The 18,534-nt window shown below is 40.4% G+C and overlaps 1 protein-coding gene across 1 annotated transcript in view; it reads right to left on the bottom strand.

Annotated features, from left to right (window-relative positions):
- LOC132378686 (genetic suppressor element 1-like) overlaps positions 1-12,306 on the bottom strand; it is a 255,016-nt gene extending 242,710 nt beyond the window's left edge. The window contains exon 1 of the mRNA XM_059945790.1: positions 12,181-12,306. Within this exon, the coding sequence (XP_059801773.1) occupies positions 12,181-12,259 (79 nt within the window). The 5' untranslated portion in view covers positions 12,260-12,306. The remainder of the gene's footprint in view (positions 1-12,180) is intronic.
- Between the last annotated feature and the right edge of the window lie 6,228 nt (positions 12,307-18,534).

Raw genomic sequence — 18,534 nt, 5'->3', positions numbered from 1 at the left:
TCACTTTGGAGTAGCGAGTTCAAGATTTATACAAGAGTGGAATCCATTGAAAAAAAGCAAGTCTTATTGCTATAAATTTCACTTTGGAGTAGCAAGAGCGAGATCTGTACAAGAGCAGCAACAATTGAAAAGAGCAAGTCACTTGGACAAATGAAAAGAAGTGAGTTTTAAATGCAGTTTCAAATTCTTGGAGTGTAGAGTTAGGGTGGGGACCTGAGTCTTTGCTCCAGAGGCTTCAGTATGAAGAGGCCAAGGTCATTGAGGTCATTTTGGATCAGCCATTGTGTGAGTGGGCCAGTGTAGAACTGCAAGGCCAGAGGTTTTGGCAAGGAAGCATAGGTGAGTAGCAGGTAAGAAAGGGTATTTTTTTTCCATAGTAGTTAACTAAAAAGATACCAAATTACAACTAATTAAAAGTAGGAATTTGGGATCAGGTGAACATGATGTGGGAGCTGGTGAGCCCATTGCGGTCCCTGATAACCACATCTGCAGCAAGCGTTCTTTGCTCAAGGAACTCAGGGTCAAAGTTGATGACCTGGAATCTGAGCTTCAAACATTGCAATGCATCAAGGAAGGAGAGTGCTACCTGGACACTGTGTTCCAGAAGTCAATCATACCTATTAGATTAACTTCTTCAAAATATTTCTGTCACCAGGGACAAGAGGGTGACTGCAAATGAGGCATCTCAGGGGATCCAAGAAGTAGTCCTGGAGGAGCCTCAGCCCTTGAACTTGCTCACCTGGGCTAAGATCCTTGTAACCTGTGAGAAGGAGAATGGGGGCTGCAGTGAGGATGAGGAACCATTGTGGTTCAGTGAGCAATTCAAGAGGAGAGAGAAAAGAGAAATGTAGTTGCAATTGGGAATAGTATAGCCAGGGATATAGACACAATTCTCTGTTACAAGAATCGAGAGTCCCAAAGGCTGTGATGTCTATCTACCTAGAACCTGGGTTTGGGACATCTCCTCTGACCTGTAGAGGAATTTGGAGTGGGAGGGGAAAGATTAAGTTATTGTAGTCCATGTGGTTACCAATGATGTGATAAGAACAAGAGGTTCGGCTTGGGGAATTTAAGAGCTAAAGACTAAATTAAAACACAGAACCAAGGTAATAATCTCTGGATTATTACCAGAACCACATGCAAATTGACACAGAATTGGTGTTGGATCCCAGGAGAAGAAATGTGCAGAATGTGATTAGGCAAAAGGCAAAACTAGATTAGGTGCTATGTAATGAACCAGATTTGATTAGGGAGTTTAAGGCAAAGGAAGGCAGTGATCATACTATGGTAGAATTCATCCTGCAGTTTGAGAAGGATAAATTAAAATCATATCACGGTGGAGTAAAGGTAACGACAGAGGCATGAAAGAGGAGCTGGCCAAAGTTGATTGGAAGGGGACACCACCAAGGATGATGGAAGGGCAGCACAACTGGAGATTCTGAGAGTAATGTGGAAGATGCAGTATCAGTTCATCCCGAAGGAGAAGCATTTTAAGGGGAAGATGAGGCAAATGTGGCTGACAAAGGAAGTCAAAGGCAACATAAAGGCAAAATAGAGGACATACAATATAGCAAGAATTAGCAGGAAGCCGGAGGTTTGGAATACTTTTAAAAATGACAGAAGATAGAGGGCAACCAAAAAACAATAAGGAGAGAAAAGATGAAACATGAAGGAAAGCTAGCAAATAATATAAAAGTGGATACCTGAAGATTTTTTCAGATATATAAAGAGTAAATGAATGGCAAGAATGGACATCGGATCACTAGAAAATGATATGGGAAAGCTGGTAATGGGGAACAAAGAAATGGCAGATGACCTGAAGGAGTATTTTGCATCACCCATCACTGTGGAAGACACCAGCAGCCTGAAAGATATTCGAGAGTGTCAAGTGGCAGAAGTAAGAGTGGTCACGATTATTAAAGAGAAATGCATGGGAAGCTGAAAGGTCTGAAGTTAAATAATAAAGACAAAATATCTACAGTTGCTGGAAATCCAGAGCAACAGACACAAAGTGCTGGAGACTCTCAGCAGGCCAGGCCAAGACCATTCATCAAGACTGGAAAGGAAGATAGAAAAAGCCAGAATAAGAAGGTGGGAGAGGGGTAAGAGTATGAGGTGGCTGGTGATAGATGAAACCACTTGAGGGGGAAGGTGGGTGTGTGGAAAAGGGGGGAATAAAGTGAGAGTCTGGGAGGTGATAGGTGGGAAAAATAAAGGGCTAAAGAAGAAGGAATCTGATAGCAGAGGAGAATAGACTATGGGAGAAAGGGAAGGAGGAGGAGCAGCAGAGGGAGATGATGTGCAGATGAGGAAAAGAGAATGGGTAAGGGGGAGCCAGAATGGTGAATGGAAAAAGAGATAAGGGGAAAGAGGAGAGAGATTATTGTAAATTAGAGAAATCAATGTTTGTGCTATCAAGATTGGAGGCCAACCAGATGGAATATCAAGTGTTGCCCTTCTAACCTGAGGGTGGCCTCATCATGACCGTAGCTGAGATATGAACCAACATGTCAGAATGTGAATGGGAAATAGAATTAAAAAGTGTGGCCACCAGGAAATCTTGCCTTTTGTAGCAGATGAAGCAAAGGTGCTTGATGAACTGGTCCTCCAATCAGTGATGTAGAGGAGACTGCACTGGGAACATAATATACCATAGATGACCCTGACGGACTTGCAGTTGAAGTGCCGCCTTAACTGGAAGAACTGTTTGAGGCCCTAAAGGATAGCGAGAGAGGAGGTGAAGGGATTGGTCTAGCACTTGTCCTGCTAGTAGAGATATGTGCCAGAAGGGAGATCAGTTAAAAGCTCTCAGAAGGTTAATTTACAGGTTAAGTCTGTAGTAAAGAAGGCAAATGCAATGTTGGCATTTATTTCAAGGATATAAAAAACAAAGAGTAACGCTGAGGCTTTAGAAGACTCTAGTCAGGCTGCACTTGGAGTATTGTCAACAGTTCTGGGCCCCATATCTCAGAAAGGATGTGTTATCATTGGAGAGAGTCCAGAGGAGGTTTACAAAGATGATTCTGGAAATGAAGGGGTTAATATATGAGGAGCAGTTGGCAGCTTTGGGCTTGTACTCACTGGAATTTAGAAGAATGTGTGAGGCTCTCATTGAAACCTACTGAATGTTGAAAGGACTAGATAAGGTGGATCTGGAGAGGGTGTTTGCTATGGTGGGGGTTTCCAGAACAATTTTGCAGGGTGACCCTTTAGAACAGAGTTAAGGAGGAATTTTTTTAGCCAGAGAGTAGTGATTCTGTGGAATGCTCTGCCACAGACAGCTGTGGAGGCCAAGACCATGGATATATTTAAAGCAAAAATTGATAGTTTCCAGGTTGGTCAGGGCATTAAAGATTAAGGCAGATGAATGGTGTTGAGTGGGATCTGGGATCAGCCATGATGGAATGGCTCAATAGACTGAATTGCTTAGTTCTGCTTCTATGTCTTATTGTCTAACAGATGCAGTGAAGACAGATTAACTGAGAAAAGAGAATAGTAGTTTTACATGTGACAAGGTGGGAAGGGATAAAGTCAAGTTTGCTGTTAGTCAGTAGGTTTATTAAATATACAAGCAGACAGAGAGATAGAGTAAGGGGAGAGAGGTGTCAGAGATAGAGAGAGTAAATTTGAAGGCAGGGTAGAAGTTGGAGACCAAGTTGATGAAATTGACCAGCTCAGTATGAGTTTAAGAAGTAGCAGAGTAAGATGGCAGCATACTTGGACATAGCAGCTTCTCCAGGACCAACAACCAAAGGTGTTGTACTTTTTACAATCACAAGACCTCGCTGGACATTAAGAACTTAAAGTACTGCAGGTCTACTCCATCAACGAGTTGCTCATTGATGGAGAAACTGAAGGCATTAGATTTGGTGTGGACAAGGTTGTTACCTGTGTCTGAGAATTGTCAGAGAAGTTGCACAAAGAAAGTGTGCAGTCTAACAGCGAGTAATTGTCTCTGTCACTTTTCTTGTGATATCAAGACCCTATTGGACATTGTTAATGTGGAATGCTGCAAGTCCAATTCACTGGTTTATTGGCAAACAACGGGGGGTGGAGGGTGGAGGGCGGAGGGCTGCTTGGCCTCAGTCATAGAGAAGACTAGGCCTCAAACTGCAGTGTTGTCTGCTTGCAGCCACCCAGGAGACAGGCTTTGGAGTCAGTGCACTCCACCAGAGCACCAGAGGTGGTGTGGCTGTACTCTAGTGTTCACTCAGCAGAAGACAAGTTGTTTTGTGTTTGAAAGCAGACTGCTGCAACATTCATGAACTCAGGGTCTTGGACTACATTTTTTTGTGAGTGATTATATTTTTCTGCTCTTTTATACGTGTTCTGTGTGCTTTGTGTTGTGTATGACTGTTGGTGCGGTGTTTTGCACCTTGGGTCCAGAGCAACGCTGTTTTGTTTTATGGATATTTCCATTAATGGGAGAGTTTTGGACTAGAGGGCAAAGCCTAAGAATACAAGGAGATTCTTTTAGAATAGAGGGGAGGAGGAATTTATTTTGTCAGAAGGTGGTGAATCTGTGGAAGTCATTACCACAGACAGACGTGGAGACATAGAAACATAGAAAATAGGTGCAGGAGCAGGACTTTTGGCGCTTCGAGCCTGCACCGCCATTCAGTATGATCATGGCTGATCATCCAACTCAGAACCCTGTACCTGCTTTCTCTCCATACCCCCTGATCCCTTTAGCCACAAGGGCCATATCTAACTTCCTCTTAAATATAGCCAATGAACCGGCCTCAACTGTTTCCTACGGCAGAGAATTCCACAGATTCACCACCATTTGTGTGAAGAAGTTTTTCCTCATCTCGGTCGTAAAAGGCTTCCCCTTTATCCTTAAACTGTGACCCCTCGTTCTGGACTTCCCCAACATTGGAAACAATCTTCCTGCATCTAGCCTGTCCAATCCCTTTAGAATTTTATACGTTTCAATAAGATCCCCCCTCAATCTTCTAAATTCCAATGTGTATAAGCCTAGCCAATCCAGTCTTTCTTCATATGAAAGTCCTGCCATCCCAGGAATCAATCTTGTGAACCTTCCCAGTACTCCCTTTATGGCAAGAATGTCTTTCCTCAGATTATGGGACCAAAACTGCACATAATATTCTAGGCGTGGTCTCACCAAGGCCTTGTACAACTGCAGTAGGACCTCCCACCATTGGCCTTTTTCACCGCCTGCTGTACCTGCATGCCCACCTTCAATGACTGGGGTACAATGACACCCAGGTCTCGTTGCACCTCCCCTTTTCCTAATTGGCCACCGTTCAGATAATAATCTGCTTTCCTGTTCTTGCAACCGAAGTGGATAACCTCACATGCATCCACATTAAATTGCATCTGCCATGAATTTGCCCACTCACCTAACCTATCCAAGTCACCCTGCATCCTCTTAGCATCCTCCTCACAGCTAACACCGCCGCCCAGCTTCGTGTCATCTGCAAACTTGGAGATGCTGCATTTAATTCCCTCGTCTAAATCATTAATATATATTGTAAACAACTGGGGTCCCAGCACTGAGCCTTGCAGTACCCCACTAGTCACTGCCTGCCATTCTGAAAAGGTCTCATTTACTCCCACTCTTTGCTTCCTGTTTGCCAACCAATTTTCTATCCACATCAATACCATAGCCCCCAATACTGTGTGCTTTAAGTTTGCACACTAATCTCCTGTGTGGGACCTTGTCAAAAGCCTTTTGAAAATCTAAATATACCACATCCACTGGCTCTCCCCTATCCACTCTACTAGTTATATCTTCAAAAAATTCTATAAGGTTCGTCAGAGATGATTTTCCTTTTGCAAATCCGTGCTGACTTTGTCTGATGATTTCACCTCCTTCCAAATGTGCTGTTATCACATCTTTGATAACCGACTCTAGCATTTTCCCCACCACCGATGTCAGACTAACCGGGCTATAATTCCCCAGTTTCTCTCTCCCTCCTTTTTTAAAAAGTGGGGTTACATTAGCCACCCTCCAATCCTTAGGAACTAATCCAGAATCTAAGGAGTTTTGAAAAATTATCACTAATGCATCCACTATTTCTTGGGCTACTTCCTTAAGCACTCTGGGATGAAGATCATCTGGCCCTGGGATTTATCTGCCTTTAATCCCTTCAATTTACCTAACACCACTTCCCTACTAACATGTATTTCCCTCAGTTCCTCCATCTCACTAGACCCTCGGTCACTTACTATTTCTGGAAGATTATTTATGTCCTCCTTAGTGAAGACAGAACCAAAGTAGTTATTCAATTGGTCTGCCACGTCTTTGTTCCCTATGATCAGTTCACCTGTTTCTGACTGTAAGGGACCTACATTTGTCTTGACCAATCTTTTTCTTTTCACATATCTATAAAAGCACAGTCAGTTTTTATGTTCCCTGCCAGCTTTCTCTCATAATCTTTTTTCCCTTTCCTAATTAAGCCCTTTGTCCTCCTCTGCTGGTGTCTGAATTTCTCCCAGTCCTCAGGTGTGCTGCTTTTTTTTTGCTAATTTATATGTTTCTTCTTTGGACTTGATACTATCCCTAATTTCCCTTGTCAGACACGGGTGCAATACCTTCTTATTCTTTTGCCAAACTGGGATGAACAATTGTTGTAGTTCATCCATGCGATCTTTAAACACTTGCCATTGCATATCCACCGTCAACCCTTTAAATATCATTTGCCAGTCTATCTTAGCTAATTCATGTCTCATACCTTCAAAGTTACCCTTCTTTAAGTTCAGAACATTTGTTTCTGAATTCACTATGTCACTCTCCATCTGAATGAAGAATTCCACCATATTATGGTCACACTTACGCAAGGGGCCTTGCATGACAAGATTGCTAACTAACCCCTCCTCATTGCTCAATACCCAATCTAGAATGGCCTGCTCTCTAGTTGGTTCCTCGACATGTTGGTTCAGAAAACCATCCCGCATACATTCCAAGAAATCCTCTTCCTCAGCAGCCTTACCAATTTGGTTCACCCAATCTATATGTAGATTGAAGTCACCCATTATAACTATTGTTCCTTTATTGCACGCATTTCTAATTTCCTGTTTAATGCCATCCCCAACCTCACTATTACTGTTAGGTGGCCTGTACACAACTCCCATCAGCGTTTTCTGCCCCTTAGTGTTATGCAGCTCTACCCATCTCGATTCCACATCCTCCAGGCTAATGTCCTACCTTTCTATTGCATTAATCTCCTCTCTAACCAGCAATGCTACCCCACCTCCTTTTCTATCCTGTCTATGACAAGGTCATTGTGTAAATTTCAATTATCAGATTGATGGTTATTTGATTTAAAGGCTATCAAAGGTTATGGGGAGAAGTCAGGAGAATTGGGTTGAAAAGGAAAATAAGTCACCCATGATGGAATGGCAGATTTGAAGGGCCTAAATGCTCCTATGTCTTATGTCTTGTATCCTAAATGTAAATGCATAATCAGGATCAGGTTTAATATCACTGGCATATGTTGTAAAGTTTGTTGTTTTGCAGAAGTGAGACATTGCAATAAGTAATAAAAAACTATAAATTACGATAGATATATGTAAAAATAATTAAGTAGTGTAAAGGAAGAGAAAAAATAGTGAGATAGTGTCCACAGGTTCATTGTCTATTCAGAAATATGATGGCAACAGAGAAGAAGCTGTTCCTGAAATGTTGAATGAGTGCCTTCAGACTTCTGTAGCCCTTCCTTGATGGTAGCAATGAGAAGAAGTCCTGGTTGATGGAATTCTTGACTATGGATGCCGTGTCACAACCAAGGATTCTGCAGCACAGCAGATTCGGCGATTACACTCATGAATATGCACATGTCAGCTAATTATTATTTCTTTGTGATAGTATTTGCATTCTTTCCATCACAGTACTTGTCGAGACTTGAACAAAGCACAGCAATGCTTCACTGCCTGCTTGCATTCAGCCTTGCCTGAGAAATTGGACTGTTAAGTCAACTGACTCTGAAGACTAGCAGTGTTCGTTTTATATTTAGTTACTCCTTTCAGTTGCAGTGTAGGCTTCGTTTACCATTTGAGAGTTTTAGTTAGCAATCCTGTTTGGCCTAGCCTTTGTTGTTTTCTTTTCTCCCTAACTCTGTTCATATTAGAGTTTGTGAACTATTGACCTGCTTCAGTGTCTCTTGCTCTGCACTTAGGCCATATCTGCGCCCGGTGACATGCAGCCTTTTTGAGGTATCACCTTTTGAAGATGTGCTTGATGCTGGAGAGGCATTTTCTGCAGCTTTTTCGGATCCTATGCAGTGGTCCCTCCATAGCAGATGGTGATACAACCAGTTGGAATGCTCTCTGTAGTACATCTGGAGAAATTTGGTGACATACGAAATCTCCTCAAACTTCTAATGAGTTAAACCTGCTGAAGTGCCTTCTTTGTAATTGCATCAATATGTTGGGAACAACACTCAGAAACTTGAAACTTCTCACCCTTTCCACTACTGATCTCTCGATAAGAACTGGTGTATGTTTCCTTGACTTATCCATCCTGAAGTGCACAGTCAATTCCTTGGTCTTACTGATGTTAACTGCCAGGTTGTTGTTGCAATACCAATCAACAAGCCGATCCTCTATCCCTTGTCACCATCTGAAATTCTGCCAACAATATTTGTGGCATTGACAAATTTATGGATGGACTTGTGCCTAGCCACACAGTGGTGGGTATGGAGAGAGTAGAACAGTGAGTTAAGCATACCTCTTTGAGGTGAGCAGTGTTGATTGTCACTGAAGAGATGTTATTTCAAATCTGTACTGACTGTGGTCGCCCGGTGAAGAAGTCAGCGATCCAGTTATAGAGGGAAGTACAGAGGCCCAGGTTTTGGAGTTTGTTAATTAGAATTGAGGGTATAATTGTGTTGAACACAGAGTTGGAATAAATAAATAGCAGCTTGAAGTAGATATTGCAATTGTGCAAATGATCCAAGGCTAACTTAACACCCATTGAGATTGCATCCACAGTAGACCTATTGTGGTGATAAGCAAATTGCAGTGGGCCCAGGTCATTGCTTGGGCAGGAGTTGATTCTGGCCATGATCTCAAAGTAGATATGAGTGCGATGGGTAATAATCATTGAGGCAACTCACTGCAGTGCTTGACCACTGGTATGATGATCACCCTTTTAAAGCAGGTGGGAACCTCTGAGTGCAGCAGTGAGAGATTGAAAATGTCCTTGAACACTCCCACCAGCTGGATGACACAGGTTTTCATTGCCCTATCAGGTACTCTATCAGGGTCTGAGGTCTTGCATCTTCTTCTTCATCTTCTTCAGACGTCACCCTCCAAAACAGACATCACAGGGTCACAAGATGCTGGAGGGACTTGCACAGGTGTAGTCTTATTCCCCTTTTCAAAGCATGCATAAAAGCACTGGGTTCATTTAGGAGTAAGTAATCATAGCCATTCGTGATGTTAGGTTCCAACTTGTAGGAAGTAATGGCCTATAAGCCCTGCCAGTACTAAAATGCATCTTATTCCATCTAACTTCAATCAGAATTGTTTTAGAACTCTTAAAATAGCTTTACGCAGGTCATACCTGGACCTCTTGTATAGTTCTGGATCACCAACCTTGAATGCCATAGACCTAGCCCTCAGCAGACTATAAATGTCCTAGCTCATCCATGGCTTTTGGTTTGGGTATATTTGGTATATTTTCAAAGGCACACACTCATCCACACAAGTCTTAATGAAGTCAATGACAAATGTGATGAATTCAGTCAAGATTCAAAGATGAATCCCTGAATATTGCTTAGACTACTGACTCAAAGAAGTCCTGTAGGTGCTTCTCCGCCTACTTTCACTATATCTTCTTGGTCCTATCACTGAGGCTGTTAGTCTCTGCCTATATGCCAGAAGTAGAAATACAGCCAGGTGATTGGACTTTCCGAAGTGTGGGCATAGAATGAAACAGTAAATGTTCTTAATGGTATAAAAGTGGTCAAGTGTGTTGGTTCCTCTGGTTCCACAAGTGATATGTTGGTAGTAGTTGCTCAAATACTACTTCAAGCTGGCCTGGTTAAAATCCCCTGCAATGATAAGGAAGGCATCTGTGTGCACTGTTTCATGACAGCTAATCACAGTACTTAGCTCCTTCAGTGCTTTCCTGATGTTGGCCCGAGGTGGAATATACACCGTTACCAGTATGATGGCAGAAAATACCCTTGGCAGATAAAATGGATGACATTTGACTGCTATATGTTCCAGGTTGGATGAGCAGGATTGACACAGAACAGCCACATTCTGTGTACCATGATGAGTTAACCATAGAGCATACTCAACCATTTCTATCTTTAAAAGACTGAGCTGTCCTGTCTTTGCAGAGACTCAACTTTTTGACTGTCTTGACCTTTTGATTAAATGACCATTTTTTTAATGTATAGATTAAAAAGTAAGCCTTTCATATCTGATTTAAAAAAAACTCTAAAAGTTACAGGGCACATTAATAAAATAGTTAAGAATCTTATGGATGAGTTGTAAAAGAGGCCTAGTATCTAATAGCAAACTGATCATGTTGGAAATTTCTAAGTCCCTGGTTCGGCCACATGAAATCTATTTTCTAAGTAATATGGGCATTTTTCATGTTTCATTTTGTGACACTGTTGACAGTTTGAAGTCCACTGTAGTGTTGCCTTTCAAGCAAAATAGTGCTATTCTTAAAATGTATAAAAATGCTTTTAACAGAAAACAAAAGGTGACACAATACTTCGAGTTGTTTGCATGTCACTCAAAATTTGGACGTGTAACTCTATGAATAATAAAAGATCTCAAGAAGTAAATAAAAATAGGAAATCTAAAATAAATAGAAAATGCTGAGAAAATGCAGCAGGTCAGATAGAGTCTGTAAAAATGGAGAGATTAACATATTGGGTCAGAAACTTCATTCTGTTTTATATAAAGGAGATATGGACAGGCTGGTCAACTGGACAGGTATTGTAGGTGTAAGGTATTACATTTTGGTAAGAACATCAAGAGACAATAGAAACAGACGATGAAATTCTGAAGTAGGTACAAGAAAATAGAGATTCAGGAGTAACCATTCATATTTTGTTGGAAAGGCAGGGCATATTGATGAAATGGTTAAAAATGGATAAAAATCCTGGGTTTTATAAGTAGAGGGATAAAATCATTGCCCTCTATCAAAGAGCCATTTGGCCACTGCCATTTAGCAAATAGAAATTTGTTATCTATTTCTGGGCACCACATTTTAGGAAGAGGTAAAGGTTTTAAAGAGTTTCAGCCAGACATTCCTATATTGACCCCATATCCCTTGATTTTATTAGTCTGAAAATCTGTCACTCTCTTCTTAAATATCCCCAGTGACTGAGCCTCTACAGCCCAAGGTCAACTTTATTATGACTGTGTCAGGACACTAACTTGCTCCTGTAGCCACAATATTTATATAAATTCTACAGGTAGGCTTCTGGTTAATGGACCTCTCGTTGCTGGTCAAGTCTTAGTTATTTATGACCCTCACTCTCCCTTTACAAGCTTTGAGGGCATGCTGCTGAAGAGACTAAGATGAGCAACTCATAATGGTAAAATAAAGAAGTTGCATGCTTTCTTAGTTTTTCATTTGAATGCATTAAAAAAAAAGGTCCAGAAATAGTTATGTGGTTAGGTTCGCCCTCTTTTTGTTCAATTTTCATCACTGACTGTTTCCTCTGCCTCCAACCACAAGCCGGAAAGAGTTCTGTGAAAAGGCTATCTTGTGCAAATCTGATAGCAAAAGTAGAGCTCAGCCACAAAAGCAGAATTAACAGGACATATTCCTCAGATGAAAACTAATAATAGACGTGGTATGTAGAAACTTAGCACTCGGCATAATTTTTCTTTAGTGCTGCAAAAGAAATTCCATGTTTGAAGAATGCAAGTTCAAATAAAGCTTTTTTGCTTAACATTATTTATGAACCAAACACCTTATTTCTTTTATCAATAATTTTCTTCATGATTGTTTGGAATAAACTATTTTGAAAATGAATTTTATTTTGCAGAAACATTGTTTTTGTGTTTATTCTGTAAAGTACATGGAACAAATGTTTTATTTTTCATAACTTCTGAACTCCAGCAGGAAAGATGTGAATTTAATAAATAACTATGCAATTATCACAAAATACATCATATTTTTCAATACTTTGTAAATGGTAAAAGTAACAACATTTTTCAATAAGAGAATTATTAGAGTTTTACCTTCTGCAGACTGGCGCACAGCTCTTCTTGGGTCCTTCAGTTTCATTTGAAGATACCTGGCAGTATAACTGGATGCCATTTTGTAAAATGAAAAGTAAATGTTTTGTCCTTTTCTGGCCAGGTATTCAGTCTAATCTGTTAGCATTATACGGAGTATTGGTTTCTTTGAATAAGACTTACTGCGATACAGGAAATGGCCCTCTACTATCTAATTGGCTGGTCATAATGTGCTTACACAGCACCAATTGGTTCTTGACACAGGATAAACGTTTGCAGTTAAGAATAGTTTCACTCCTTTGCTTCTATTTTACTACTTGTCAATGGCTAGCAGGTTTAATTAAAGCTTTAAACCTGAAAAGCTTGTGCAAATTCCTATGCATAGTTAATACATATAAGTAGTGAACAATGACAGAATAAAAAAGTTGAACTACTGTGGTTAGTGCAAAACTACAGAAATAATTTAACCTTTTGGAAACTGTTCTAAATTATGCAATAGGATAGTTTTAACTTGCTCTCATCATTGTTCTGAAGCCCAGTTTATTTACACTGCTGGACTTCAAAAATATTCAGTTGGTGGTTTGCCTGCTGACCATATTTTCAATGGGCTGCTAGCTACTGTAAGAGGTTACTGTGGGACTGCAGAAGGCAACTTACAACGGAAATATCTCTCAATGGAAAGAACTCGCTCTCACTATATTAACATTGATTCCTACTCTTTCTGGAATCTGGGAGATGAGATGCCAGTTGAAGAATTATGCCTCAGGAGATAACATCCAACAAATGGGAAAGTGATACCAAGGCTGTTCACAAGGTCTGAGAAAAGCTGAAAAGACAATGGAGAAAAATTGAAGAGCAAGTGGTCAATGTAAGACTGCCTTCTTTCCTTTCCTTGAGGCACTAAGTAGTCTCCAATGTTTCCCTGAGATGTACAGCTCTGTCACTAGGATGGAAGTAGGAAAATCTGCAGCCACTAGAAAGTGTCTCCTATCCACGTGGATGCAGCCTGACCTGCTGAGTATTTCCAGTATTTTCTATTTTTGTTTTATCACTAATATGCTTGGATGTTTGTTGGAGAGAGTGAATGGTTTGCCGATGTCTCTGAGGCTCTCCAGTTTAGGGGCACTACATGAAATAGCAATTTCCATCACAATCCACTACTGTAAGAGCTCATTCAATTGTGCATGCATATAAGTTTGAGTCACGGAAACAGGTCCTTTGGCTCAACACGTCAGGAAGTTTAGTAAGGACAAACTAGTTAATTTGGACTTTCAGTTGTTATCCAACAAAATATTATATGAGAGATTATTAAACAAAATTACAGCACATTGTAAGGAGAATATTATGCTGGTATTAGATTCGGAATGAGTTAAAGATCAAAAAAAGTCCTGGAGTAAACAACTCAGTTTGAGTTGGGAGTAGTAAGAAGTGGTATACTACAGAGAAAAGAATTTTTTCAATATACCATAAATGATTTGGATGTCAAGATCAGGTGTCACACATAAACATTTGCTGATAATTCAAGGCTAGGTAGCAGAGTGGCCTGTGAGGAGGATACAGAGAAATTTCAGGAGGATATTGACAGACTTTGTGAATGGGCAAGCAAACTGCAGATGGAATATAATGTGAAAAAGAGAGGTGATCCACCTGTAGAAAATAGAAACGCAGTGTATTTTTAAATTGGTGAGAAATTAAGAGATGTTGTTGCTTGGAAAGATCTGGGTGTTCTTGCACAAATCATTGTAAGTTAAGTTGTAGCTTCATAAAGCTATTAGAAAAGCAAATTGGTTATTGATTTTAACTGCAAGTGAAACTGATTAAATGGAGTTTAGTCCAATTACAGAGCTCTGTTGAGACGACGTCTGAATTAGTGTTCTGGTCTCCCTACCTAAGGAAGAATACACTTGTGAAAGAACAAGCTCAATGGAAGTTTATCAGAAAGATTCTGGGAATGTTCCATTTGTCAGAAAGTGAGAGAATAAGCAACTTACACTTAGGTGTTTAGTGTGGGCCTAAGTGTAATTTGCTTACTCAATATACACATATATACTTACTGTAATTGATAGTACGTTTTTGTTGTTTTTTTTCTATATTATCATATATTTCTTTGAACTGCTGCTGCTAAGTTAACCAATTTCATGACACATGTGGTGATAATAAACCTGATTTTGATTCTGATTCTATTTGAACTTTAAATGATTTGATTTACATATGTTTAAAAATTGCAGCAAGTTATCAAAAAGCCATCAAAATATACCATCGCAGTTGCTCATGGCCCGCTCTATGGGAGGACTCTTGAATGAAAACCAGCTTGAGCAAACTTCCATTTTTGGATGAGGTTATGTAGGTGAGCAGCTACTGTTTGGACTATAGACCAAATCCCAGAATGTGATAATGAGCATTAGAATGCCATTTTGTTTTATACATTAAAATTTTATTATGAGTGATCTTCTTGACCTTGGCATGATATTCACACTAGCTATGCCCAAGATACTGTCTTTCCCTGTGCAGTACATTTTTTGAAACATTGCAGGGGAAATAGTACCAGGCTGCCCTGTGGGTTCCTAATGTTATGATCCCAGCCCCCTACTTTTTGAGAATTGCCAGATCACTATTAATTCGGGTCTTGGACCCAGGAAATGCGAGAGAATCCTCAGCAGGACAAAGCAACGGATTTGGCCATTGTTTCTTGGAGACGCCTTTGTGAATTACGATCCTATACTACGTGCCAGCTCTCAGGTCAACGTGGGCTGGGCTACGTGCACACCCTCAGGCAATGTGGGCTGGGGGATTGCATCACCCCACCCTGATTGACATCTACAACCCTGCAAGTCCAGATAAAAGGTAGGCTGCAGGGGGCAGTCTCTCAGCGACGCAACAGAAGGAGACACCATCGCTGATCGCTCCTGTGATAACGGGAAGCTATTCAGAAGCCACATGTGGTCCGTTTCCTCTGGCCTAGGAAACGAGTGGCTGATGACACCGAAAAGGACTTCGAACTGACAACGGGGAACCCACGTTCCCGATTCAAAGGTTTGCATCCAAAAGGAATGGCAAGTTTCTTTTCTCACCAAAAATCTCTCTCTCTCTCCAACATGTGAAACCCAGCAGTTCCCAAAAGGCAAAAAGCCTGCAGACTTCTGAGTGACTTTTATATTTCCATCTGACTCAGTATTATCCCCTAGACAAACGATAGAACTATTTCTTATTGATGATTATTACTATACCCGCGCTTTAGATTGATTTTTGACGACGTATATTATCTGAATGTTTGCATTAACCTTACTTTTGTGTCCCTTTATAAAATAAAGACTTTTAAAAATAGTACCATCAGACTTCAGCGGACCTCTCTATCATTGCTGGTAAGTGATCCAGTTACGGGATACGTAACACTAAGCCAACCTAAAATAATAACTGTTTCTTTTTTCCTTATTGGAGATATTGCCTGGCCTGCTAGAAAATTTCCATCATCTGAGTTTTTACAACAAACTTTAGTCCTGTCATGCTAAATGTAAACAGACTACCTGAAATGTTAATGTTATTCCTCTACCCAAGGTGCAGACAGACCTATTGAGGATTTCCAGCAATTTCTGTTGCCAATTAGATTTCCAGCATTCTTTGATTTATTTTTGATTTTCACAATATTCATTTCTGTCTTTACTCTCAGCTGGCACAGCATCAACCACAAACTCCTAATTTCCAGCCTGGCCTAAACACCCCACATTTGAATTCCAATGATACATTAGCTCGGACTCCAATTGATTCTGATTTTCTACCCCATCCCAAATCCAATCCTTCTGAATTGAAGTGCCAGATTTCCTGTTCCTGATCTCCTTGCAAACTGATGGTGTCAACTCATCACTTAAGAAACCACAGTGCCAATCTTCTCCCAAACAAAATGATGGTCTTTCTTCCTTTCCTCTCCCAATTCCTGATGGAGAATGCCTGGCCTCCCACTTCAAATCTCTTCAAGCTTGATGCAGAATGCTGATTTCTCACTTCTCATCCCAACATTTCCTGCCAAATGTTAAACTCAAATGAACCATCTCCCCCACTGTCCACAGCCAGGACACAGACCCACTTGGGACCAAATGGATGCACTAAAATTTCTAGGTAATGGTGCACTTATAATACTTTCCACCTGAGAATCATACAGAGCAAGGAAGCTTCCAAAAGAGGAAGGAATTTGGGGAAAGAGAAACAGAGTATTAGCCATTTGTTTTTCAGATTTTCACCTTTAGCAGCCAACTGGCTTTGCCACAACTTAAGCCTCAGACCAATACAGGAAAGTACTGCTTATAGTTAACAAGATGAATGTGCCAATGGACCTTTACTGCTTGGCTCTTTCCACCCTGGACTGGAAGTTAACAACTTTTTATAGTTCAGATAAAGAAGGTCTCTGAAGCTCTCTATTCAGAGCTATCAAGTTTCATTGTTCTTTGCAGAGAAATGAAAGTGAGCATATAGAATTGCAGTCTTCTACAAAGCTGTTTCTGCAAAGGATTTATTACACTTACCTGCTGGTACAGGAAGTAAACTCTGTCGGTTTGCTCCACGAGAGCGTAAAATGCATGTTAGTGACTAATATCTACAGTCTATGGCAATCCACTGTGCAGGTTGCATTTTCATCACCCTGGTAAACCAAAGGGTGATGAGTAAGTGAGAAGTGCATATAAATGTAAGTTCAACATCCTTTTGCTTCATTTAGTCCCAAATGTCAGCATTTATCATTTCTTGTGCTCTTAAACAGTTATACCAATGACTGCAGCATGAGCAACAAAAGGCCGGTGAGTTTCAGTGGACGAACAGCTGAAGATCTTTTGGTTAACCTACGATAAATTCGAGATAGAAGCAAATAAACTCTTTTGGACTTCCAGCCAGAACTGGGTAGAAGCCCTTGCTTCAGATTATGCAATATCAGCATTAGTCTCAGCATTTAGAGCTGGATGGTAAACAGCAAAGAACTGGTGGAATATCAGATGTGTAATTCTATCATCCTGTGATAAACACCAGCATCTAGGTCTATTGAGTGTCTGGGAGATACGTTAAAGAGACATTTGTATGATAATTCAAAGCTCCAATATAACAATGCAGGCATTTCTGATTGCTCATGATAATGATTTTGGTATTTAGTAAGTGCTAAAGAGTACTGACGATTGACTGCATGCCTCAAAAGAAAGCCAAAATTACGAATGTCTGGAACCAATTAAAGTTACAATATTGTTTACAGACAGCTTGTGCCCATAAAAGGAAAGCTGCATTTGGGACTGCAGCAGACAATGACAATCTTTCTACATGTGAATTTGGCTTTCAAAACAACAAACATTGGCACAGCAGGGGGTACAGACAGTGCAAGATTTTTTAAATGCCATCCTAAAGATCTTAGTAGGGAAAAAACATCTACATCCATGCATGTTAGGAATCATCTGGATCTATTGCAACCAAGGTGCATGATAATATCTCTAAAATTCTTATCTTTCTAACTGCACCATTAAGCAACAATCTGCCAACAATCTCAATCAATCAGAAAAACTTCTGACTGGACTGCCCATAGAAATCTCTGCTGTAGTCCACACAATGCTAGTTTGGGTAACAGTACTCTTGACTGCTGGCTGGCTAACTGGCAGAGAGAGGATCACTAATGTTGCCTTCCTGAGAGGAGTTTGCTATTCATACTCATAGAGCTGCTATCACTACCTAGCAACATTGCTTCAGCCTGACTAATAACACATTGGAAATCAGTTCACCAGAATGCCATGACACCCTGTATGCCAGTCAGAGCATTGTGGTTAATAGCCTATAGGAAAGAGTCTGTGGTTATTTGCATTGTATTTGTTCTGTATTACATCTCTTGCTTAGATTAGGAATATTAAGGTAAAATATGTTTATTGTGGAAAGTTGAGCTGAGAAGGTACATCTTAACACGTGGTGAGATGGCAAGGACAACAAAATGTGACGACACTGTGGCACTCAGATTATGAATGTTACATTTCAACTGCATCATAGTCGAGTCAGCTATTGCATCCAGTCTGTCATCTGTAATCTGCTGCTTCATATCAATTTTCTGTAGCTGGACTTTTTTCTGGTACAGTAAGGTGATAAAGGAAGCAATCATTTACAATAAGCACAGCTTAAAAGCCATAAAGTATTGTGGGATGAGGAGGAAATATGAAAAGTTCACCTTTTGTGGACTTAGACATGGTCCTTCCAGTGATAGTAAGTGGCATTTCATTAATCGATGGAGAGCACATTTATTCTCTTCTGCTTGGATCCTACTGCCCCTAACTGAATAAACCTTGTCTTGTGAGGGAGAAGAAAGTACGCAAATAAGTGCTACATGATCAGCTTTGTTGATAC

Source organism: Hypanus sabinus, chromosome 20, assembly GCF_030144855.1.
Source record: "Hypanus sabinus isolate sHypSab1 chromosome 20, sHypSab1.hap1, whole genome shotgun sequence".
Taxonomy (NCBI): Eukaryota; Metazoa; Chordata; class Chondrichthyes; order Myliobatiformes; family Dasyatidae; genus Hypanus; species Hypanus sabinus.
The sequence above is the reverse complement of the archived record's forward strand: the minus strand, read 5'-3'. Positions and strand labels throughout refer to the sequence as shown.